The 25,531-nt window shown below is 39.5% G+C and overlaps 1 protein-coding gene across 1 annotated transcript in view; it reads left to right on the top strand.

Annotated features, from left to right (window-relative positions):
* KAT2B (lysine acetyltransferase 2B) overlaps positions 1-15,702 on the top strand; it is a 122,915-nt gene extending 107,213 nt beyond the window's left edge. The window contains 7 exon segments of the mRNA XM_049766478.1: positions 5,190-5,300; positions 6,863-7,006; positions 9,882-9,996; positions 11,604-11,640; positions 11,884-11,947; positions 12,046-12,130; positions 13,650-15,702. Coding sequence (XP_049622435.1) covers positions 5,190-5,300; positions 6,863-7,006; positions 9,882-9,996; positions 11,604-11,640; positions 11,884-11,947; positions 12,046-12,130; positions 13,650-13,843 — 750 coding nt within the window. The 3' untranslated portion in view covers positions 13,844-15,702.
* The last annotated feature ends 9,829 nt before the right edge of the window (positions 15,703-25,531 follow it).

Below are 25,531 nucleotides of genomic sequence, written 5' to 3'. Positions count from 1 at the left end.
TATGGTCCACTGAGCCTGCCAGGAGCGATCTGAACATAGCCAGGAGTAATCCCTGAGTGCTGCTTGGGTGTGACCCAAAAACACTATCTCTCTGGGCCAGGAAACTACTTATTTTTGGGGTAGGGGGCATATTCTTCAATGCTCAGAGCTTTTAGCCCTGGTTCTACGCTCAGGGTTTACTTCTAGCTCTGTGCTGCGGGATCACTCTTGTGCTTGGGAGATCAACTACAGTGCTGGGCATGGAAACTGGGTCCTCCATATGCAAAGCAAATGTCCTATCCCTATATTCTCTTGTACTGTCTCTCTGATCTAAGACCTTTTTAATTATATAGAACATATGTAAACACATTTTTAGCTAAAGCAAAAATCTCTTCCTCCAACTCCCCAGTTATTATTGTAATTAGAGTAACCCCTGTGCACTGCCGGGTGTGGCCCAAAAACCAAAATAAAATTAAATATTTTTTTCGTGGCCGGCGAGGTGGCGCTAGAGGTAAGGTGTCTACCTTGCAAGCGCTAGCCAAGGAATGACAAGGACTGTGGTTCAATCCCATGGTGTCCCATATGGTCCTCCCAAGCCAGGGGCAATTTCTGAGTGCTTAGCCAGGAGTAACCCCTGAGCATCAAACGGGTGTGGCCCAAAACCAAAAAAAAAAAATTTTGTTTTTTTCTTCATTTTATAATGTTTATCTCAAGGAGAGGGATATTTCATTACTCACAGTGTGGGACTAGAGAAAAAGCCCCAGTAGACTGAGTGTATGCAAAGCGTGCTTTGCATAAGGCAAGTCTGGATTTAATTATTTACACTGTATCACTGGAATGACTCCCAATCATAGAGGCAGGACTAGCCATGAGCACTGTCAGTTGTGGCCCCAAATAAAAAAATAAGAAGCTCAAAAGTCAGTGTATCAGTATTAACATATTTTTGAAAGGCTAAAGTATTCTTGGCTAACATCAGATTGAGAGTTTTTATTTTTATACAGAAAAGGGAGATGATGGCTGGAGAGATAGCACAGTGGTAAGGCGTTTGCCTTAGATACAGAAGGACGGTGGTTCAAATCCCGGCATCCCATATGGTCCCCCGAGCCTGCCAGGAGCGATTTCTGAGCATAGAGTCAGGAGTAACCCCTGAGCACTGCCGGGTGTGACCCAAAAACCAAAAAAAAAAAAAAAGGAAAGAGAGATGATAATATTGTTCTCCTATGGACTGTATAAATTCCCCCCCCCCCCCAGACTATTACGATGTTTGATTCTGATATCCATTCGAATTTTTTTATTTTGTTTATGGGTCATACCCAGAAGTGCTCAGGGCTTACTCCTACTCTGCACTGAGAAATTACTATTGAGTGTTTAGGGTATCATATTGCATGTCAGGGATCAAACCTGGGTTGGCCTATACAAAGCAAATATCCTACTTGCTGTACTATTACTTGGCCCTCTAAGACCCATAATTTATAAAAATGCATTTCTATATAGGAGAAATGAATGATTAGATAACAGATCATGCCATGTGAACAATAATTAAATTCAACTTGTGGGGCCGGTGAGGTGGCGCTTGAGGTAAGGTGTCTGCCTTGCAAGTGCTAGCCAAGGAATGACAAGGACCGTGGTTCGATCCCACGGCGTCCCATACGGTCCCCCCAAGCCAGGGGCCATTTCTGAGCGCTTAACCAGGAGTAAACCCTGAGCATCAAAACGCATGTGGCCTGAAAAACCAAAAAAAAAAAAAATTTCAACTTGTATTTGGAGTTGGGGATGGGCTGAAGTGAAATGTCATCTTCAGTAACCTGAATAGCTATTATGAAAACAAATGAGTCTTTGTTCTTTAGTAGTTATAAGAAAGACCAGTAGAAATAACAAGAAGTCAGATCTAATGTGATCATTAGGAAGATCTGTTTGTAACTGAATTGGTCTAAAAACAAGAAATCTCCTTTATGATGAGGAGGTGCTCTTAACTCTTACCCTTCACAGAGAGATTGAGATCAAATGACTGTTAGAATTTTCTCTGTTTTTCAAGGATCCCTCTATAGTACCATGAAATTGTACATGGAAAGGACATTGAGTTCTTCAGTGTATTACCAAATTATAATATTTAGTTGAAAGGATATGCCTGGGTGTTTGAATTTATTTTTACCACCCTGTTTGTTTGTTTTGGATGGTGCAGTTTAGACTTGATCAAACAGTGTTTAGGGCTTGTTCTTAGAAATACTGGGATGTAATCTGGGTCAACCACTTGCAAGACAAGAATCTTAATCCTTATAAATCACTGCGGGGTCCTGAAGCCCCCCAGGGGGCCCGGCCAGCAGGAATTAGCTGGGAAGGCTTCTCAGACAACCGCACCTTTATTTAGCTGAACAGAAGCACGGCCACACCTGTAAAAAATCTGAGAGAGGTTAATAATAAAGACCCAAGGCAATGTCTCACTGCTCAAAGGCAACTTTATTTGACTACAGCTTCTTCTTATATAGTGAAGGAGAAGGGGGCAGTACAAAGGTGATGTCAGTCATACTTTTGGCGCGAAGGCCCATACAAGGCAAGGATATATTTCAGGTTTCAAGAAACAAAGAAAGTAAATCATGCTCTAAATAAGGAAGTGGGCAGTGGGCTAGGGGGCTGGATGACCTTCAAGTTATGATGAACGTGCTGTTTCTATGGAAATTTCTAGTGACCTTCTAGCTGCATTCCTAATTGCTTGACTATCAGGAGGTGGTGCAAGATGTGCTTGCCTCAGTGATCTTGAACAGACAATGTAGCATACACTTATTGATAACAGCCTAGTTCACTCCGGAATGTGGTCTTAAGGAGTGGGGCCTTGTTTCTGATAACGGTACCGGACAGTGTTGCTCTCCTCCGGGCTAGAGTTAATTATATCCTGCAGCTGCACATTCCTTTCTCTTTAGCTCAAAAACTTACAGCAAGACTGCATGTAGCCTTTAGGTAAAAGGCTGGACTATGGCAGAAAGAACAGCAAAATGGCCTCAAACAAGTCACAGTCCCCAACAAATCACTCTGGTTTTATTTTCACCTTTTTTCTTTAATTTAAGTTTTGGGCCATATCTGAAAGTGATCAGGAGTTTCTCCTGACTGTGCACTCTGGAATCACTCCTGGCAGTACTCGGTGTAACCACTGGGGAGACTGAGGATCAAACCCATGTTAGCTGGTGTAAGACAAGCACCTCATATCTAAATTATCTCACCAGCCCCAATTCTCCCTCTATGGGACCCCTATGAGGTCCCAGCATAATCTCTTAATTTATACATATATTGATATTATTTTTCTGGATACACCAACAATGTTCAGGGGTTACTCCTGACTCTGCATTATTACTCCTGGTAGTGCTTGGGGGACCATATGGGATGCTGGTGATTGAACCCAGATTGGCCATGTGCAAGGCATGCATACTACCCACTCACTGTATTATCTCTCCAACATTAAAATTTATAGATTTCCTGGGGCCAAAGAGATAGCACGGAGGTAGGCCTTGAACACAACCAACCTAGGACGGATGTGGATTTGATTGCTGGTGTCCCATATAGTTCCTGGAGCCTGCCAGGAGTGATTTCTGAGTGCAGAGCCAGGAGTAACCCGAGTGCTTCCGGGTTACTTCCAAAACAAACAAAAAATTACAGATTTTCTTTAGATTTTGCTTATCATTTAAAAATTGGAACTTATATTAGTACAGAGAAGGGATTACTGTGGCAATAATAGTTGGCAATGATTAATCTGGACAGAAGCTGAGAACTCAAAGGAAGTAAAGTGAAATGCATAATAACCCTTTAGTAACAGTAAACCATGGTTCCTAAAAAGAAAGACGGGGTGAGGAGAGAGAAGAGATGCCAAAGAAAAAAGAAAAGGTGCCATAGAAGTGGGTTGGGGTGGGAAGACAGAAGAATAATAGGGTAACTGGGAGAATTGGTGGTGGGAAACAAACACTGGTGAAGGGGAAGAGTGTTGGAACATTATGACTTGAAACTCAACTGTCAACAACTTTTGAACTATCTCATAGTGATTAAATTTTTTTTAAATTAATGGGAAAATAAGGGCTGGAGTGAATAGCACAATGGAAAGGCATTTATTTGCCTTGGACGTTGCTGACTGGGATGGATTCTTGCCATCTCATATGGTCCCCTGAGACTGCCAGGGTCGGTTTTTGGGTGCAGAGCCATCGGGTGTGGGCCCCAAACCAAAAATAAAAAAATAAATAAGGGAAAAAGTAAGAACTGGAGCGATAGCACAGCCTGTGGAACATTTGCTTTGGACACGGCTGACCTGGATTTGATCCTTGGCATTCCATATGGTTCCCTGAGCCTGCCAGGAACTGAGCACAGAGCTAGGTTTTTGGGGTTTGGGTTTAGCCCCCAAAGGTGGGGGGAGAATAAATAAAAAATAAGGTATGTTATTAGGAAAATCATTAGTTTATTAATTTATTCAACATTGTTCACTATTTAGTTAACTGCTTGCTAACATCTCAGATGCTCAGAGATTTTTGGGCTCTCTGATCTTATGGAAAGCTCTGTTAAGAACAAGTTGAAAATCAGTGCATGTGATGACAATTATTTACAAATACTGTTGGTATTTAGGAGAAAGAAAATACTTTTATCAGTCTAAGATTAGAAAAGATGATCACTTTTTATTTACATATTTTTTCATCAGGTTCTCAAGGACTTTAAAGATAAGCAGAAATTCATGATCAGTATTTGCTTTGTCTATTTTTTTTTCAATCGTATTTCATTTGCAATGAGTTTTTCCAATTTTTATTTAGTCAGTGTGATGTAAAAAGGTTGTTACTAATCAAGTTTTAGGTATAAGTGCTCCGTCTCCACTCCTTCTACCAGTGCCAGTGGCCCATCGCCAGTGTCATAGGGTCCCCTTTCTCCACATACCATCCCTTTGATAAACCTTTATTACTTACTATAATGATGATCTTTAGAATTGAAGTAGCAGTTTTTAGCTTCAGTAGTGCTTTCACAAAACTAAAAATTGACTTTTTAAAATAATGACCGTGTGTCAATTCAAGGATTCTGAGGTTTTGCAGCTCATTTTTAATCTTCAGAAATGCGTGGAGCAATGTTATATTGGTAAAATAATTCAAATTAAAACCCTCAAACCTAGCAACATTTCTGAGTGGTTTTGTAGGAATTTCTTTTCTCAAGAACCTAATAGATTTGTCTGTGTACTATCTCCCACATAGGGCTATGGAACTCACCTGATGAATCATTTGAAGGAATATCATATAAAACATGACATTTTGAACTTCCTCACTTATGCAGATGAATATGCTATTGGATATTTTAAGAAACAGGTAAGTTTTTCACTGCTTATCACTGTCCTGTCTTTCCTTTTTTTTATATCTACTCATATAGTTTCATTCAGTAACATCTCCCATTCTCCCTCAGTGTTTTCTGGGGGAGAAGAATATACATTTTGTTGTTGTTTTTGTTTTTTGGGGGGCCATACCTGGCAGTGCTCAGGGGTTACTCCTGGCTCTGTGCTAGATAGTGATAGTCTCAGGGGACCATATGGGATGCTGGGGATCGAACCCAGGTTGGTCCTGGGTCAGCAGTGTGCAAGGCAAACACTACCACTGTGCTATCACTTCAGCCCTATCTATCATCCATCCATCCATCCATCCATCCATCCATCCATCCATCCATCCATCCATCCATCCACCCACCCACCCACCCACCCACCTACCTACCTACGTCTTAAACACGAGGTTAACTTCAGACTAGACTAGCTTAGCATGTTTTAAGTACTAAAGACACTGGGGTGAAGGAACTAATGACTCAATTTTGCCAGTATGTGATATTGCTGCAAGACATTCAAAAAGCTTGGCATGTCCAAGCTGGAAAAACTTCCCAGGGCTAGGTGAGTAGAGTTCTCTGAGTGAGAGATATAGTCCGTCTCTGGAAGGCTTCTGTTTACTACAAGAGAGAGGAAAAATTTGAAGTCACAGATGACTCTAGACAGCTGGGGTGCTACACAGTATGCAGCAGCCCAGGAGTATTACTGTCCTTATTATCAAATGCTTTGAGCTTGGCTTTTTCAGAGTTATTCTTTGATCTTTGATGGCATTTTTTTTTTTAAGTTTTTGGGTCATGCCAACAGTGCCCGGCAGCTACTTCCAGTTTTGTGCACAGATTAAATCTGAATCTCCTGCATGCAGAGCACAGCCTGATGAACTGTCTCTTCATCCCTTTTTCTTTCTTCCTTCTTTCTTTTTCCATGTCAGACATCTAATTCAGGACCTCAGACCAGGGAAGGTGTGTTATTAATACCCAGAATGACATCCTGGCTTTGCATCTTGTTTTAAAAAGAGAACTACACAATTCCCAAATATTTTTGTTTACTTTTATGTTGCTTATAATTCTGTTGCCCAAAGAAATTTATTGTTAATGTTTTGGTTTACCCTTCTGATACTGTTTCCTATGTATTTATTGTGTGTTGATACATAAATATAAAATTTGATTTGTACTGTATAAAGGTTTATTTTTTACTTCCTCTTCTGATCTTTGTTTCCATTGTGCTATTCACTCCAGCCCTTATTTACCATTTTTTTAAAAAAATGTCCAATGTCATTGTCCAATTAAACCTTATTTTTACCTTGAAGTCATTTCTGTTAAATCTTTTGTAAATCTTGAGTTTTACTAGGGTTGTTTTTGTGTTATCTTGCTTCCTATGTACACAGTTTAATTTCTGACAATTCTGAACTTCATAGGAGGTTTTCAAGCTAATCTTTCCCCAAATGATATGAGAGTAAAAAGATGTCTAGTCTAACCTGATATCTTGCACATTGCCTAGCAGCCATTTAAGTATTCAGAGATGTTTAATATGACCTTATGAATGCATTTGTTTAACTTTCAGGGCTTTTCCAAAGAAATTAAAATTCCTAAAATCAGATATGTTGGTTACATCAAAGATTATGAAGGAGCCACGTTAATGGGATGTGAACTAAATCCACGAATCCCATACACAGAATTTTCTGTCATCATTAAAAAGCAGAAGGAGGTAAGCAGGTGACTGACTCATTCTTTTTTTTCTCTAGGCCAGCAAAGCATCAGTTGGGGTGAATTATATATTACAGAGTTCTACCTATAGGCCTACTAGGATATAATAACCTGAGTTCGCCCTGACTGCCACAAAATGAAAAAATTGCAAATACAATATATATTTTAGCTTCACTTTTAAAGGCTTATCTCCCTCTTCAACAAACTATTACTTTAGTCCATGTCCACTTTTTTCTTTGATGTTCTCCTGCTTTGGCTTAAACTCTCATTTGAATTTTATTTCATCATTTTGCACTATATTTTTGTGTATGTGTATATATACATATATGTTTTTTATACATAATATGTTTTAATTAATTAAAAAAATTTTTTTTGTTTTTTTGGGTCACACCCAGCAGCACTCAGGCCTTACTCTGGCTCTAAGCTCAGAAATCCCTCCAGGCAGGCTCAGGGAACCATATGGGATGTTGGGATTTGAACTACCAATCTTTTGCATGCATGGCAAGTGCCTTACCTCCATGCTATCTCTCCGGCCCCTAATTAATTAATTTTTTTAATTAATTTTTTTTTTGTCTTTGGGCCTTACCTAGTGATGCTCAAGAGTTACTCCTGACTCTGTGCTCAGAAATTACTTCTAACAGGCTTGTGGGGCTCAATGGGATGCTGGGGATTAAACCTGGTTCAGAAGTGTGCAAGGCAAGCAAACTACCCACTATGCTATTGCTCTGGCCCTATATTTCTTTCTTTTATATTTGATTTTTTGGGTCACACACGGCATCACTCAGGGGTTACTCCCGACTCTTTGCTCAGAAATTGCTCCTGGCAGGCTCTGGGGTACCATTTTAATATGGCAAGTTCTGAACACTTAAACTTCTAGATAATAAGTGATTTGTTATTTAGGATAGTGTCGAAGCCTTCTACTACAAAGTATTCATTTTATATTTTCTTTTTCTGGTAATATAAAAAAGATACGGGGCCGGAGAGATAGCATGGAGGTAAGGCATTTGCCTTGCATGCAGAAGGTTGGCGGTTCAAATCCCAGCATCTCATATATCCCCTGAGCCTGCCAGGAGCGATTACTGAGCATAGAGGTAGGAGTAACCCCTGAGTGCTGCGAGGTGTAACCCAAAAACCCAAAAAACAAATAAAATAATATAAAAAGATACTTCTTTTCTATTTCTTAATATGTTTATATTAAGACAGGAAAAAAGACACTTAAAATGAAACACAATTGAGGAATGCACAGAGGCCACTTACTAAGGCAGTAAACTGTGTGTATGTGTTTGTAGGTGTTAAGTCCAGGAATATTCCCACATTTCCTCAAGTTTTTTAGGAGTTCCAGAACTGGAGAGGGGGTGGATCAGCCTACATGCCTTCTACTTTACACATCTGTTACTCATTCTAGTGTATTTTTCTCCAGTAAGTTATGAAAAAGAAACATGTGCTTAAGCCTATCTTTGTTCTCTGGTCTCTACCAATGTCCCCTAATCCCAGTCCTGAGAGATTGGTCAGATGTTGCTGAGTGTAACATATAAACTGTTCCATCTTACAGTTAGGGAATGCAGACTAGGTGCTCACTAAAGATTTTCCTTTGACTAGATGTGACTCAGATGTGTCTCTATACTTGCCATGGAAGGAGAGCAAAAGACTTTTAAAATGAGAAAATTGAGAACAAGCTTTCTCCCAGTAGGGTCTGCAGATGGACAGGCCCAGATTTGTGGGTCCCTTCTACATAGAACATGAAAGCCATAAATATAGAGCTAACCAAAATAATCAGCTTTTTAGGAGACAGTGTTCTCTCTCGTCTCTCTTCTGGGGTCCTTTCTCTCTCTGTCTCTCACTCTCTCCGTCTCTCTCTGTGTCTTTCCTTGAACACTCTTTCACAGACAAGCTACTTTGATTCTCATGTTCATCTAGTTCCTTTGAAAGAGTTCTAAAATCAGAATAATAAAATATTTGATTCACATGTTCTCTTTCCATCGAATTAAAATGATTTTTATAATAAATATTGTTATTTAATAAAATATTGTTATTCCCCCCATAACCCCAGGAAGGTATGTCCTAATACTTTTGCAGTTTAAGTGAACTGTAAACACATGGAGGACTCTGTTTATCTCTTAATGCCCAAGAACAGAATAAACTGTAGTTCCTTTCAGGAAAGGAAGTAGAGAAAAATCTTGTTTAGTTGGACAGAATAATCAGAATAGTGAGTGACTGACATCTTGTTGTAAGTGCTGACTTCAGGGGAAAATGGAGTACATAATTGGCCTATGTTACTTGAGATGTCTGTTTGGGAGGTTGATTTGCACTGTACAATCATAGAATCATCATAAAAGTACATTATAAAAAGACTCATGGGCATAAACTAGGACCAAGGCTATTTGGGTGATAGAAAACAATTAGTACACAGAATTGTGTCTGTGTGTGTTTATGTGTCGGTATGTTTGTGTGGCAGAGGTGTAATTCTTAAGTCTCTAATTCACTTGTGAGACTGTAGGGACTGGAGTCTGAAAGACCAAATTAAGGTTAATACAAAAACAATGGCAAAATTTTTTAAGAAGGAAATAATAAGACTTTGTATTATATTAAAAATGGGGACATCCCTTACCTCCCCTTTTCCCCATTTTTTGTTTGGGAAGACTGTAAAAGGTATAACAGTGGCTCAAGAGATTCATATAATGAAGTGACACTAAAGTGGGTGTATAAGGTAACCCTATGTCTTCTTCTTGTTTAACAATAGCATTTACTTTTCCCTTCCCTTTTGTTTCCCAAAGATTACCTTTTTTTCCTAAGGCAAAAAAAAATTCTTTAGATTAACTAAATCAAAACTTAACTGCAGTCTCTGTTCTGAGCATCCTTTCTTTCTGTGCTTACAGATCATCAAAAAGCTGATAGAAAGAAAACAAGCTCAGATTAGAAAAGTTTATCCTGGACTTTCATGTTTTAAAGATGGAGTTCGACAGATTCCAATAGAAAGCATTCCTGGAATTAGTATGTATATATATATCCTCTTTTCAAAGCAAACTCTTTTGGTAATGTGTTTAAAATAATAGCAGAATGCAATGCTTTGGAGCTCTTTAGCTCTGCCTGTCTCCTTTGGTGTTCTTTCTTGTCTTTTTATTTTTCAGCCAAGTAAAAATTTATTTTTAACAAGTCTTTTCACAGTTATATTATAGGTACATAGTGACAGTTTTTTTTCTTTTTGATGGCTCTTGGAGATCAAACCTAGGGCCTCACATATGCAAGGCAAGTGTTCTACTACTGAGTTGGATCTGTAGACTTATTTCTTAATTTTTTCATGAAGAAAGGAAATGTTTTTCTATTTATATCTTTTCTCTGCTTCCCGAGACCAAGAGACCAAAGATACCTGAGGTTCCAGTAATACTCATTATTGGTAGCAGCTATTTGTAGCTGCTTCATATGTGAAATCTTGAAGGCCGAAGAATTCTTTTAAACATGTGGAAACTGTGTCTCCAAATGGTTGTCAGACCCTGATTATCAAAATTGTACTCTGACCACCAAATACAGACACTTTCATTTGGTTCAAATCCAGAATGCTAGTGCGTTCGATTGAGTTACTAAATAACTAAGAATTAAGTAAATAAAACCAACCAAACCAAAATTCGTTAGGGGATAACAATGCATTATTGTGGTAAAATAAGTTTCTCAATGACAAAATTACCTCATGGCAGATTTTACTTTCACAGTAGACCCAGAAATGTTTCTTCTTAATTTTAATCCCTATTAATGGCACAATAACTGCCAGGTCATCACATGCCTATTTGTGCCAAGCATTTTGTTTTTTATGTGTATCAGTTAATCTCCAAGGATATAAATAAAATCTCTTAATTTTTAGAGTTTTGCTTTTGTAGATTGATAAACCAAGAGCAAAAGGCTGAATATTTTATCTAGGGTATAAGTTAGCTTTTGCTGGTTTGTTAATTTTGTTTTTAGGCCACACCTGGCGCAGCACTCAGGGATTATCCTGGCTTTGCACTTGCAGGCTTGGGGACCATATGGGATCCCAGGGATCGAACCTTAGTCGGTCCTGGGTTTGCCATGTGCAAGGCAAATGCCCTACCTACTGTGCTATTGCTCTGGCCCTGAGTAAGTTAGCTTTATGGAGAGAATGAGAAGTCAAATTCAGGACTATTTGGACTTGAGATTGTTTTTCTATTGCTGCACCACATCATCTTGTATTACAAATAGAAACTCTGCCAAATAAAATATGACAGAGACCAGGATTGAGTTTGTTCCAATCTAAAATAACAATTTCATAGAAGTGATTAAAAAAAAAAACCCAAAACACTTAACATTTAAAAATTTACAAGCTATAGTACCAGATTTCTTTTTTATGCTGTTCTTAAAAGATTGTTCTATTTTTTTAAACACAATAATATACCCAGCATTGTTGTCATCTTGCAGTTGTTTTGTATTGTTGGATGTTTAAGGAAGTAACAACAGTAAGTTTCAGTCTCTTCCCAGAAATAGATTCTTTCAAGACATGGCTATAATGTATTTTTTGATAAGTTATTGACTTTATTATTCTCTTGATAAAAAGCAGTTCTCATTCAGTGTTTAATTTTGTTGATGTATAGGAGAGACAGGCTGGAAACCGAGTGGAAAAGAGAAAAGGTAAGTATGATGGGTGAAAGAATATTAATGGAAGTGAGGGTTTCCCCTCCCAGCAACTTTAGAGAAAAAGAGCAAAGTGATTGTAACCATCAGTCCAAACACTTGTTGGGTTTCAATTTTCATAAAAATTCAAGCAATGGTTTCAATGTTAGGTTTTTGTAAAAAGGAGTTAAATAGGAATTAGAAAATGAGGTGGTAAAAGTGTAACAATCATTTCTTGTTGTTTACTTTTTTCCTTTCAAGTAAAGAGCCCAAAGACCCTGACCAGCTTTATAGCACCCTCAAAAGCATCCTCCAGCAGGTAAAGGTGAGTGTTTGCTTCAACTTCACCTTATGTAAATACTTTGAAAGGATTTCCCACCTGGCACTTCCATATTAGATATCTTACTCTCTTCTTTTCCCAAGAGCCACCAAAGTGCTTGGCCCTTCATGGAACCAGTGAAGAGAACAGAAGCTCCGGGATATTATGAAGTTATAAGGTTCCCTATGGGTAATGCCATTAATATTTTCTAAACTCTGGTGGTATGGGGGGGGGCAAATGTTGCTGAATTTTTGTTTTGGTTTGTTTTACTATACCCTGCAGCGCTCAGGGGTTAATTTTGACTCTGCTCTCAGAATTTACTCCTGGCAGGCTTGGGGGATCATATGGGATGTCAGGGATTGAACCTGGGTTGGCTACATGCAAGGCAAACACCCTATCCGCTGTGCTGTCCCTTTAGTCTCTGAAGCTGGTTTTTTTTCTTTTTCTATGTTGTATGTTTGATCCTGGGTGGGTTTTAAGTGCTTCTGGGGGCTAGTGAAGATTCAGTAGGTTTCTTATATTATAGCTCCATATGCAGAAAATCCAGGTGGAAAAATGCACGTAGTACTAGATATCTCTGGTTGTTGGGCCCCAACCTTACTTAAACTTAATACTTGTTTGATTGAACCTGGAAAAACATCAGCTTGTCCTTTGGTGTATTTTGGGGTCAGTCTGAAAAATCTTGAAATAATATGAAAGAAATTAGATTATGCTTGACTGCTATCATTTCAGAGGGAGAAATTATATTTAATGCAATTCTTGACTTTTTATGCTCTTGATAGATTTTGTTAGCACATAATGCTACATCCAAAACCAATTATAGTGGCTGGAGTGATAGTGATAGTGCAGTGTCCAAGTGTCCACATACCTATGAGCACTTGCCTTGCGTACAGTTAATCCCTGGCATCCTATATGTTTCTCAGGCACCTCTGAGTGTAATTCCTGAATATAGAGCCAACAATCAGCTCTGAGCATCTCCAAGCATTGCCCCTTCCCCCAAAACACCTCCAAAAAAACAGAACCAGCTAGATTCTTCCCTTTAATAATAATAATAATAGTAATAATAATAATAATAATAATAATAAGCTTGTGGAAATGTAGATCTAGGAAATTTGTTGCTATGTCAGTACTTTGCTAAAAGATTGAATCCATTGAGAATCCCCTAATTAGGCTATCACTCTGGCCCCATTTTTGTGTATTTTTGAATAAATAGCTACTAGCAGTTAGTTTACCCTACTTATCACTAATCTCTTTTAACTTCCTTGCAATGAATAGTGGATTGGGCCAAATAAATAATAAGGGTTCCTTCAGTGTAAAAATGCTGTGATATTGCAAGAAACTCACAAAGAGGGAAGATGTTGAACTGTTTTCTTGTCCATCTGGGTTTCTGTTTAAACAAATTGCATTGAACTGGTACACATGTAGTCAAACTGATGACATATTTCTTTCTCTGTCTTACTTTTGTTAACTAGTGTTTTTACAGAGTCAAAGATTACTAATTGGGCTGGAGAGATAGCATAGAGGTAGGGCGTTTGCCTTGCACACAGCCTACCCAGGATGAACCCAGGTTCGATCCCCAGTATCCCATATGGTCCCCAGCCTGCCAGGAGCAGTTCTGAGCATAGAGCCAGGAGTAACCCCTGAGCGCAGCTGGGTCTAGATAAAAAAAAAGAGCAAACAAATATTAATAATTTTTTTTTTTGTGCAGATCTGAAAACCATGAGTGAACGCCTCAAGAATAGGTACTATGTGTCTAAGAAATTATTCATGGCAGACTTACAGCGAGTTTTTACCAACTGCAAGGAATACAACCCCCCTGAGAGTGAATACTACAAATGTGCCAATATTCTGGAGAAATTCTTCTTCACTAAAATTAAGGAAGCTGGATTAATCGACAAGTGATTCTTTTTCCTCTGCTTCTTAGAAACTCATCGAGCAGTGTGCCTCAAGCAAGGAGGTTTCGTTTTACAAAGAATTGGACATAATGTAGTGAAGATATTTGTCAATGTAATAATTAGCACTTTTGAAAAACAGAAACCTCTTAGTTTTTCAGATATGTATTTAAATTGAAGTCATAGAACATTTTTATTTTATTGAATAGATTTTAATCTATTTACTATTTACTATTAATGTTCATTTTCCTATGGCATGTCCATTCGTTGAAATATTCAATAATAGATGATCAGGGGTTTCCTCAAAACCCTTATGTGAGGAAATTGCACATAGTACCAAGATTTGGGGGAATTGAGGAAATATTCAGACTGTGAATGTTTCTTTCCATTATTTTCCCTAATGGAATGTGAGAGTTTTATGTTTATTTTATTCTGAAGGACTGTAAAGAAGGGGGGAAGCCTGATTTAAAAAAGAACAACCCATAAAAGGTGAAATATGTGAAACTTGAAATCACATTATAGACTTATATTTTTTTAAAAAAACACTTATCTAGATGAGGTGCTTTGAGCAGTTCTGAAAAATGCAGTTCCAGAAGAGCAACTGCACGGATTCCTACGAATGACCTTCTAAATAATATTAAACTTTTTAAAGAAGCATTTGGGGTTTTGATAATTCAACCTACCACAGACTTGTGAGCGCATAACCACTATTTTAATAATTATTTTCTCTACACAAAGGTGTAAAATTCTATTTGACTTTGTTTATACAGGCCATACATTTTAAAAAGGTAAAACAGCCTAGGCCACAAAGCTGTTTTACACCACAGTGGTGGGACTTGAAAACACTTGAGATTTAATAGAAAAAGATCTATAATCTATATTTAAACTCAGTCCGTTAAATCCTCTTTCTAATCACTCATGATGCATCCTTTCCAAGGTCCTTTTTCCTTGATACCCTCAACCCCTCAGGTAATATATATTTGCAACTCCAGGCTATAATCGTTTTATGAGGCGAATTACCATCAATAGGTTTTGTCAGTATTTTAACATCTACACTGGTATATAGGTATTATCCCACTAAAATTTATCATCCAATTTGCTTGGAATTCCAGCTTAGTTAGTTAATACTTGGATGATTTCCCAATAAACACTACATAAAAAAAAAGTAATAATTGCCATCCCAGCTCTGGGAGAGTCAACATAAAACAAAATGAAGACAAACTCGATGGTCTTGACACTAATTTTTATGACACAAATTTATAAACTGATTTTTGTAAAGGACTAGGTTTTAAAAGCATATTTCACTGGATGTTTTCTACTTGCATAAGTAAAGTATCATCGAAATAGTTGTTTAAACCAGTTGTCAGAGAATCTTTGCACATAGGAAAAAAAAACCAGCAAATGGCTGTTAAGTTGAAATGTTTTGACATGTTAGGAATATTCAGAATGCTCACAATGAAAAAAAAAAACCCTCAGTTTTCTTAAGAAACTACCTTGAGTGGCATCTAGATTTCTAATGAAGAATGATGATACAGTTTGAAGGAAGTATCGAGGACTGTTTCAGATAGTGCTTTGTACCGGATCTGCTGAAGCATCAGTCCAGTTTGGATTCCTGTGAAAGTTTGTTATTTTCTGTGTAGACATTCTTATCGAGTATTGTCTTTAAAATCAGACAGTCTCTTCTATATTGAAAGCATTTTTATGTTTTCTAATTTAAAAATTAATATTTTCTTATAGATATTGTGCAATAAAGCTCAAGTAGGCTGTGTGGTTTTTTGCAGATGCTTTAACAACTGATAAAATTTTACATTTGTAAAATTAATATATTGTACTGGTACAAAATAGTTTTAAATTATATTTTAAAAAGTTCTTAATGTGGTGGTGTGTTTTTATTTAGAAAAGTGACTTTAAAGGGACAAATACACTGGTTGGTGATTGTTGACTGCATGTTTAAACCTTAGCACTTACATTTGGTTGAAGATGCTGAGAATGTTGCATTTGGTGGGGTGATTTTGTTGGAATGTACAGCTTATCAGTAAGAAACTTTTAACGAGGATAGACACAGTGTCTCTTCTCAGGGGTCTCAAACTCGCGGCCCGTGGGCCGTTTCCGGCCCTCTGTACAACATTTTGTGGCCCTGCCCTAGATAAATCTTTTTTTGTTTTGTTTTGTTTTAGTTGTTTGGGTCACACCCCCCAATGTTCAAGGCTTACTACTGACTTTGCACTCAAGGATCACCCCGACTTTGTCTCCTTCGGCCCCCAGGTAAATTGAGTTTGAGACCCCTGAATATCTTGCCAATGATCATTCATGAAACAAAAATCTCAGCTAAGGAAACAGTAAACTGTTTATATATGAGATAAAGGTTGAAATATATAAAAATACAGCTGATTTTTTTAGACATCACTCATATGTACTCCTAATATTCCAAATGCTGCCTGTTGGAAAGAACATTTGAGACACATGAGTTACATATGAGACAGAGGGATCAGTCCTCTTCCCTTCTCAATTCTGAATTAGGATGTGAAAATAAAAGGCATTTGACAGACTATCACCTTAATGGCCTAATAAAATGGATGTTGGAGAATGTGACTTAGTGCTTTGTAAATGAGCTAACATTGAAGCTCAGAACATGTTGAGTCACCAACTGCAATAGCTTTGTCTGGGTAGGGACTTCTACCAGCAAGTGTAGGACAAGACCAGGAGCAATGGTGCTGTCTGGAGGTGGTCAGTTCCAGAAATGCACAGATGAGGGAGTTACAGAACTATTTCTGTTCCTCAGGTTAGTCCCTTCTTTCCTGGTATCTGCAGAGGAAGAATGAATGAGGGCCAGAAGTCAACATGTATGTTGACCCACTCGGCCATCTTGTTCAACTTTCACCCCCCCCCCCCCAATGCATTTGTGACCCATCTGATGAATGGGAAAGAACCGTCCCAATCTGATGACTAGAGATACTTTTATCCATTCTAACAGTGCTTCTATAGGGCAAGAGGAACTGGGATACAGGTAGGGTGACAGAGCCAGGGATATAAAAGATATAAAAGGTCAGTCAAGGAGACCTAAGGTGCCTGGGAGAAGTTAATATAAACAAGTGGGGATTAGGAATGTTGAGGGAGCATCATGAGAGGTAATCATGGCTACTGGGTAAATAGGCAATTTGCATTAACCTGAGCTCTCTGTGAGGGAAGAGGGACGGTCCAGAGTCAAGCCTGAGAGCAACCACAAATCATGGGAAGACTGTGCCCCTCTTTGTGCTGTCCTCCATCTCTGGAGTGGTGTCTGAAGCTTTCTCACCTCAAAGAGAAACCCATTGGCAGCACTTGGCCTTTTCCACATGGTTCTAAGCAGGTCTAGTCTAGCTTTGACTAATATTCTTCTCTTAGAAAAGTTTCCCACTTCGGGCCCGGAGAGATAGCACAGCGGCGTTTGCCTTGCAAGCAGCCGATCCAGGACCAAAGGTGGTTGGTTCGAATCCCGGTGTCCCATATGGTCCCCTGTGCCAGCCAGGAGCTATTTCTGAGCATACAGCCAGGAGTAACCCCTGAGCATCGCCGGGTGTGGCCCCCCCCCAAAAAAGTTTCCCACTTCAGTACCCATGCAAAAAAAGAAAAAAAGCGGGGGCCAGTTGCCTTCTGGACTGTCACCAAGCAAGTTCATGTATGAGAGGTAGTAAATTGATTTTTTTAAGTCATTTGAGAATATATTTGGATTTTTATTTTCCATTTTTTTTATTAACTTTTTATTGATGTGTGTGTGTGTAATTGTCTAAGCTGAACTGAATATGATTAGTTTTGATCTTAAATCCTTTGGAGACCTTGCTGGCAGCTAAGGGCTCCCTAAATGATATATATGTTTTGTTTTTTTTTTTTATTTGAGCCACCCACACCTAGCGGTGCTTAGGGTTACTCATGGCTTTGCTTTCAGAAATTTGGCAGGCTTTGGGGATCATATGGGATGAGATGATGGGGATCAAACCCGAGTCAGCTGTGTGCAAGGCCTCCCTCCGTACTCCAGCCCCCTTGTTCTTATTTTCTAGCAAAACACTTGCTTTTTGAACCTTTTGTAAAAATGGTTTCTGTGAGATGTAAAGCAGGCCATGAAAAATCATGGATACTCTGGCCATGCCGCAGAAAGTTGGCCATCTTGGGAGGAGAGGGTGGGTCAAGCCGCTGCTCTGCAGAAGCCATTGCCTGCTGTATCCATCACCAGAGTCTCCACTTTCCCAATGACTCTGCCTCATCACCCCTTTATGATTCCCTTTGGGGACACCAATCTGACTAAACTTCAGGTACGCTGGTCTTTGGGCTCATATTACCAGGGTTTTTTGGAGCGAGTGTGGGCATCCCTCACCCCAGCCCTCCCCTTGCCCCACCCCTCTCAACCTTCTTCCAGGAAGCCAGGCAGCTGAGAACACATCCCCTAAAAGTCACAGTATCAGTCATAGTACTTTGAATTTCTGGACATCATTTGTTTGATGCTGTCATCCCTATAGGAGCACACCAATTTAACAGAATGGACAGCTAACATCAAGAGCTTACTAAACCGGTCATTATTGGAGATACAATAGTTTCCACAGGTGTGTTTGCTACTGTACTTTAATTATTATTTTTTTACAAAATACGTTCTTTTCCTTTTTTTTTTTCTGTTTTTTTGTTTTGGGGGGGGCCACACCCAGCAGCACTCGGGGGTTACTTCTGGCTCTGCACTCAGAAATCGCTCCTGGTAGGCTCTGGGGACCACCTGGGATGGCAGGAATCAATCCCAGGCCCGTCCTGGGTAGGCCACTTGCAAGGCAAATACTCTACCAATGTGCTATCTCTCCAGTCCTTCCTTTTTCTTTATTTTTTCTTTTCTGTTTTGAGCCACACTTTGGTACTTTCGGGGGTTACTCCTGGCTCTGAGCTCAGAAGTCGCTCCTGGCAGGCTTGGGGACCATATGGGATGCCAGGAATCGCTAAAATCGCTAACCTGGGTCTGACCTGTGTTGGTGGTGTGCAAGGTAAATGACCTACTGCTGTTCTATCACTCTGGGCCCTTTTTCTTTCAACTTTTTTTTAATTATCTTTATTTAAACACCGTGATTACAAATATAATTGTACTTGTATGATTACAGTCATGTAGAGAACACCCCCCTTCACCAGTGCAGGATTCCCAACACCAATTTTCCAGATCTACCTACTCCCCACCCCACCCACACCTGTACTCAAGACAGGCTTTCTTTTTCCCTCATTCATTCACATTGTTATGATAGTTTTCAGTGTAGTTATTTCTCTAACTGCACTTATCATTCTATGAGGTGAGCTTCATGTCATTAGCTGCACCTACATGGGAGGATGGGGGGAAGTAAAATATTAGAAATGAGCTTTGTAGGGCAATATCAAGGTCCCAATACAAGATGGATATTATGGATATATAGAATATATGCACACAATAATATCAATATGAAAAAAAAAATTTCCACTGACTGTTCCAATATAAACCAGTACTAGAACAGCCTGCCCTCCTCCCAGAGTGCATTCCCATTAGTGTAGGGAGAGATAGGGGGAAAGCCTGTTGACCCCTATAGAGTCCACCTAGACCGGTGTCCAGGGAAAGACTGAAGTCCAGGGGAGAAAAACCCTATACCTGGCAAGAGCTGGTCTCGAGAATCAAGGACGAAATTGAAGCCAGATGTCTGCCCGCCCTCCTCCCCATGCACCTCCCCCCTGGAGTATGGAGGGAGGGGGGAACCTGAGGACCACTAAGAGTCCACCTGAACCCACTTCTGGCCATCTGAGCTGGCACCCAGGGAAGGCCTGGAGTCAGGGGAAAAAGACAAGGACGGCTGGGGGCCTGTCAAGCCTCCCAGCACTCCTTAGGCTAGGAATAAGGATCCCAGTAAGCTCAGTTTTTCTGATCTGTTAGTTCAGTGTGAAAATTTCAGTTGACAAAACTTCTTGATGCTTAATTTTGCTCCAGTCAAGTTTCTTGATGCTGTTTTTTTTTTTTTTTTTTTTTTAGCTCCCTGAACATTTTTCCATAATTCTATTCTAAACTTCTTGAGAGGATACCTATTTGTTTTCTAATTTTTAGATTATTAGAGGAGCCATCTTGATTTCTGTAAATATGGGGGTGTACTGCAAAATTACTCCATTGTCAAGGCTGTAGATTGCTTCTTAAAATGTACAGAAATGGAATTCAGGGGTTACAAGATAAGCGGCGGAGCGGCCGCTTTTCGGGTGTGGGTCCTGAAGAGGCTATAGTCCTTGGATGTAGGCAGGCTCAGCAGAGAAAAGGGAGAGAGCAAGGCCGCTGTGGTTTAAAATTCTCTGGGTACCCAATCACGGCTGGAATTGGCCCCACGTGCGTTGGGTGCAGACATCTTACCGGGATGGGTCCTGAAGAGGCTATAGTCCTTGGATGTAGGCAGACTCAGCAGAGAAAAGTTCTTTCAACTTTTTAAAAATAACTTTGCCCTCACTTATCTGGAAACAAATATATGATGGTCAACTATGTGAGGCAGTTTATTTTAATAAAGGAAAAAATGGTTTGTTTTTTCTCTTTATTAATCTCCCATCTTTTTTTTTTCGGGCCACACCCATTTGATGCTCAGGGGTTACTCCTGGCTAAGTGCTCAGAAATTGCCCCAGGCTTGGGGGGACCAAATGGGACGCCAGGGGATCGAACCACGGTCACGATCTTTCCTTGGCTAGCGCTTGCAAGGCAGACACCTTACCTCTAGCGCCACCTCGCCGGCCCTAATCTCCCATTTTCTACAGTTAATAGAAATCAAGTTTATTTTAGTTTTGGTTTTACACTTGGCATTGTGCAGGGGACCCCGTGAGACACCAGGGATTAAACCCAGTTGGCCACATGCAAGCCTTAACCACTATACTATTGCTTTGATCCCAACAAGTTTATTTTTAAAAATACTTATGGGCCTTTTTATTCACTTGGACTATCCAACGATCAAACAAGGCATATGTTAAGTTGACAAGGATTGTTTGAAAGAGCTAGAGCTCACAGGTGTTCACATAAAGTTTGTGATCAAGTTCTCTTTCAAATCTTTTAAGAGTGACATCAGGTGTACCATCAACACTTACTCTTTACACCCAATTGCAGCATTATACACAATTTAACATACAAAAAATGCACATTTCTTAGGTAGTGTGTTTGATGACTAAGTTTCACAGTGTTTCATTCTAGAAAATTCCCTTCACCATAGTTTTGACTGGTCTTTGATTTTATTTAAATGAAAGCATATAGTAGGTGCTTTTTAGAGTGTGTTTATCCATGTTGGTTCTTTTGTATTGCTATACAATCTTTTGTTCAAGTATAAAATGTGTTTACCCAGTCCTCTTCAGTGTTAGGTACTCTCCAATTTAGGGCTCTTGCAATATAATAAGATATACCATGAACATTTTTGTATAGGTTTTTGCTTTTGTGCGGTAGGGTAAACATATGCTTCTATTTGTGCGTGTAAAATTCAAAGTGCAGAATTGTATATTTTCTGTGTGTTAGCCTATGAATTATCTTGATTCATATAAAGTTACCTATTTCCTAGATTTTGCACTTATATATTTGATAATGTTTTTATTATTTCTCTATTAACATAACAAGTCAGAAAGTGAGATTTTTCACGAATATCTTCTAGATGCCAACTTCCATGATGCCTTGGGTTTGATCATGCTTATCTATGTGGACCCACCTAACTACCCATCTTTAGGCTATACTTTAGCATCTTTCCTTTAAATAACAAGTTTTAAATAAATATATGTATGTTTTTTTATATTGTCTTACCTGTTTTTCTTCTCTCTCTTTTTTTTGGTTTTTGGGTCACACTCGGCAGCCCTCAGGGGTTACTCCTGTCTCCAGGCTCAGAAATCGATCCTGGTGGACTCAGGGGACCACATGGGATGCCGGGATTCGTACCACCATCCTTCTGCATGCAAGGCAAATGGCCTACCTCCCTACCTCCATGCTATCTTTCTGGTCCATTTTTCTTTTTTGTACATATTTTATTAACATCCTTTATAAAGTATGGCTATAACAAAGGGAAACCAATCACTATGTCTTTGCTCTCAGGGATCACTTCTGGCAGGACTCGGGACCATATGAGATGCCAGAGATCAAGCCTGGGTGGGTCGCATACCAGGAAAATGATCTATCTCCTATTCTATCACTCTGGCACCTTATGATGATGACACACAGATGAGTTGTCAGCTTTTGAAACTAATATTAAAAAGTAAAGCATGGGGGGCCGGAGAGATAGCATGGAGGTAAAGTGTTTGCCTTTCATGCAGGAGGTCATCGGTTCAAATCCCGGCGCCCCATATGGTCCCCTGTGCCTGCCAGGAGCAATTTCTGAGCCTGGAGCCAGGAATAACCCCTGAGCACTGCCAGGTGTGACCCAAAAAAACCCAAAAAAAAAAAAAAAAAAAAAAAAAAAAAAAAAAAAGTAAAGCATGGGGCCGGCGAGGTGGCGCTAGAGGTAAGGTGTCTGCCTTGCAAGCGCTAGCCAAGGAAGAACCACGGCTCGATCCCCTGGCGTCCCATATGGTCCCCCCCAAGCCAGGGGCGATTTCTGAGCGTTTAGCCAGGAGTAACCCCTGAGTATCAAATGGGTGAGGTCCGAAAAAACAATAAACAAAACAAAACAAAAAAGTAAAGCATGTGAGATTAATATTTATGAATTCAGAGATAAGAGAACAATGTGCTGTGAAGATTAATGTAATAATGTGGTCGGGCCATTATATCCTTGCGAAGGAGCCTGTACTTCAGTTTAACAGTGAGCTTGCCAATGACTAAAATGCCTATTTGAGTCCCCACTCACCATATAACTGAAGTGGCAACTTTTCATGGTGGGCTAGACAATGTATCAGCTCAGAGGGGGGCAGCAGAAAGTAGAGCTTACAGTGGTGATGTCAAGGGTGGCTTTTGTCAACATGCAAGTTAACTAAAATGAAAACTTTTAAGTAAACGTGGCTTCAAAATGGATTTCCCAGCGCTGTCACACCACAAATTACTTCAAATTACTACAGGTCCCTATTTATAAAGAAATTCTGGAACTTTCGTTAACCCAGTGCTACAGGATTAAGAAAAGGAAAGCATGCTTCATTTGGTGCTTAGGGAAAAGTTTGCTGGGAAGAAGTGACTGTAGCTATTTGTTAAAGGATTTGAAGGACATTAACAGCAAAATTTGGAGGAAGGCAGGCAGAAAATGATAGGCTGAAAATTCTTCAGGCAGCAGAGAATCAGAGAACTGGCATACCAACATGGCAGGGATGTGGGGAACAAGGAGGGAGTGAGGGAAATAGGAAATGGGTGTTAGACATAGTCGAATTTTGTGACTGTAATATAACATTTTTATAAAAACTGGTTTATAGAACTGAGTTCACCAAGAGGCGGAGTGTGGGAAGTAGAGAAGCAGACAGGTGGAGGGTGTGGTGTTGGAAATTTGATCATGAATAGTATTGTAAATCATGGTTCTTCAAATTAAAGAAGACTCTGGCATGGGGCCAGAGATAGCATGCAAGGGCTTTTGCCTTTCATGCAGAATGATGGTGGTTCGAATTCTGGCATCCTATATGGTTCCCCAAGTCTGCCAGGAGTGATTTCTGAGCGTAGAGCCAGGAGTAACCCCTGAGCGCTGCTGGGTGTGACCCAAAACGAAAGGTTTTGGCATATATATATGAAAAGTGCAAACCAAAAAATTTCCTTAGACTTTAGGGAATTAGGAAAAACTAAGATAGATAGATAGCTGATAGATAGATAGATAGATAGATAGATAGATAGATAGATAGATAGATAGGAAGACTATTGGAAAGACTAAGATTTTCCCAAGACTATACCCTAACTAATTTTGGGACTCATATTTAAATTTCCCAAAGGATCTAGGAATGCTAAATATATCCATAAATGATATAAAATAGTGGTGGTTAGGCAAATGATGAATCTAAGGCCCCCAGAACAAGCAAATACAAAACAAATTTCTATAAGCATTTTTCCATGATCCTAGTCTACAAAACTTCCTCAGAAGAAAAATAGATTCCATGAGGATAGGCTCACAAAAATTTTACGAAACAGGAGCAAGCAAAAAATAGAAGTCAGCAAGCATAACAAATATCACCTAATGGAAGATGACTCTGATAGTCTGAAAGAAAATCAGTCATACAGTGTAGAGTTAAATTTTGTATGGTTATATTTTCTCCTAGACTGGCTGATGATAGATCCTCAAAGAGCTCCCAGAACAGGAAAAAGATTCCCATTCCCTTATCCCCTAGGGCGGGAAAGCTATCCTGGGAATAATCCACACAGACAGGAGGTTAAAAAGGTGAGAAGATCGGACGCAGAAATCTTTGTCAGCCTGCTAGCAGCTCCAAAAAGCCAGAGCCCGCCAGCTCACTGCCCCAAACACCCTGACCTCCTAGTTTGATACCTATTTATTAGGCTCTCAACAGCGCCCTCCACCTGGAAGGTCATAGGTGGTAAAGCAGTCAGGGAAACTGACATTGAAGTTTCATATATAAAGACCTCCATACACCTAACAATACGAGGCTGGAGCGGTGGCACAATTGGCAGGGCTTTTGCCTTGCTCTTGCTAACCTAGGATGAACTGCATGCAGTTCGATCCTCTGGCGTCTCATATGGTCCCTCAAGCCAGGAGCGATTTCTGAGCACATAGCCAGGAGTAATCCCTGAGTGTCACCAGGTGTGGCCCCCAAACCAAAACCAAAACAAAACAAAACAACAACAACAACAAAAACAGAACTATTAAAAATATAGAATCATTAAAAACAAAACTCACCAAATTTAGAGTCAGCGATTTAGGGAATGAAGGGAAGTTAAGGATCAAATCTAAGAAAATATTAAGAGGGAAGGATCTGTAAAGCAAAAACATTTGTAATGGTTGTAAAGTTAATGGTGTAGAGCAGGATTTGGCAAACCAACTAAAAGGCTGGTACGTATTTTAGGTTTTTTATGTCAAAAGGGAAAAATAAAGAAAAATATGTTAAATATTCTTTGAGGTCTAAAGTTGGTGTTTCCTTTCATAAAAAATTTGAAAAAAAACTTTTTTTTATTATTTTTATTTGCTATTTAAAATACAGAAACTATTCTTAGTAGGTGCTAGAGATAGTACAGCAGGTAGGGATGCAGTTGACCAGGGTTGACCTAGTCTTTCTCTAGGACCCAGGGTTAAGCTCTGAGCACTGCTGCTCCAAAACAATTAAAATAAACCCCAAACTATTCTTTTTTTTTTTTTTTTGGTTTTTGGGTCACACCCGGCAGCACTCAGGGGTTACTCCTGGCTCTACGCTCAGAAATCGCTCCTGGCAGGCTCTAGGGATCATATGGGATGCCGGGACTTGAACCACCGACATTCTGCATGCAAGGCAAATGCCTTATCTCCATGCTATCTCTCCAACCCCCAAACTATTATTAACATGTAGACCATACACCATACAAAAGTTGGCAGAGGGCTGACTTTGGCTCACAACTGGCTTAAGGCAGATTGTTGAATAGAATTTCCTATGATGGTGGAAATGTTCTATATCTGCATGCCTCCACTATAGTATCTAGCAGTCATGCTCATACTGAGCACATGAAATGGGGCTACCGAGACTGAGAAATTGGTTTTTTTTTGTATTTTTAAATGTATTAGTGATCAGGACAGAATCCTAATCTGTATTTAACCTTTAAGTTAGAAATTCATGGTTT

This window comes from Suncus etruscus, chromosome 20 (assembly GCF_024139225.1).
Source record: "Suncus etruscus isolate mSunEtr1 chromosome 20, mSunEtr1.pri.cur, whole genome shotgun sequence".
Taxonomy (NCBI): domain Eukaryota; kingdom Metazoa; phylum Chordata; class Mammalia; order Eulipotyphla; family Soricidae; genus Suncus; species Suncus etruscus.
Note: the sequence above shows the minus strand (reverse complement) of the source record. Positions and strands in the feature narration are given on the sequence as shown.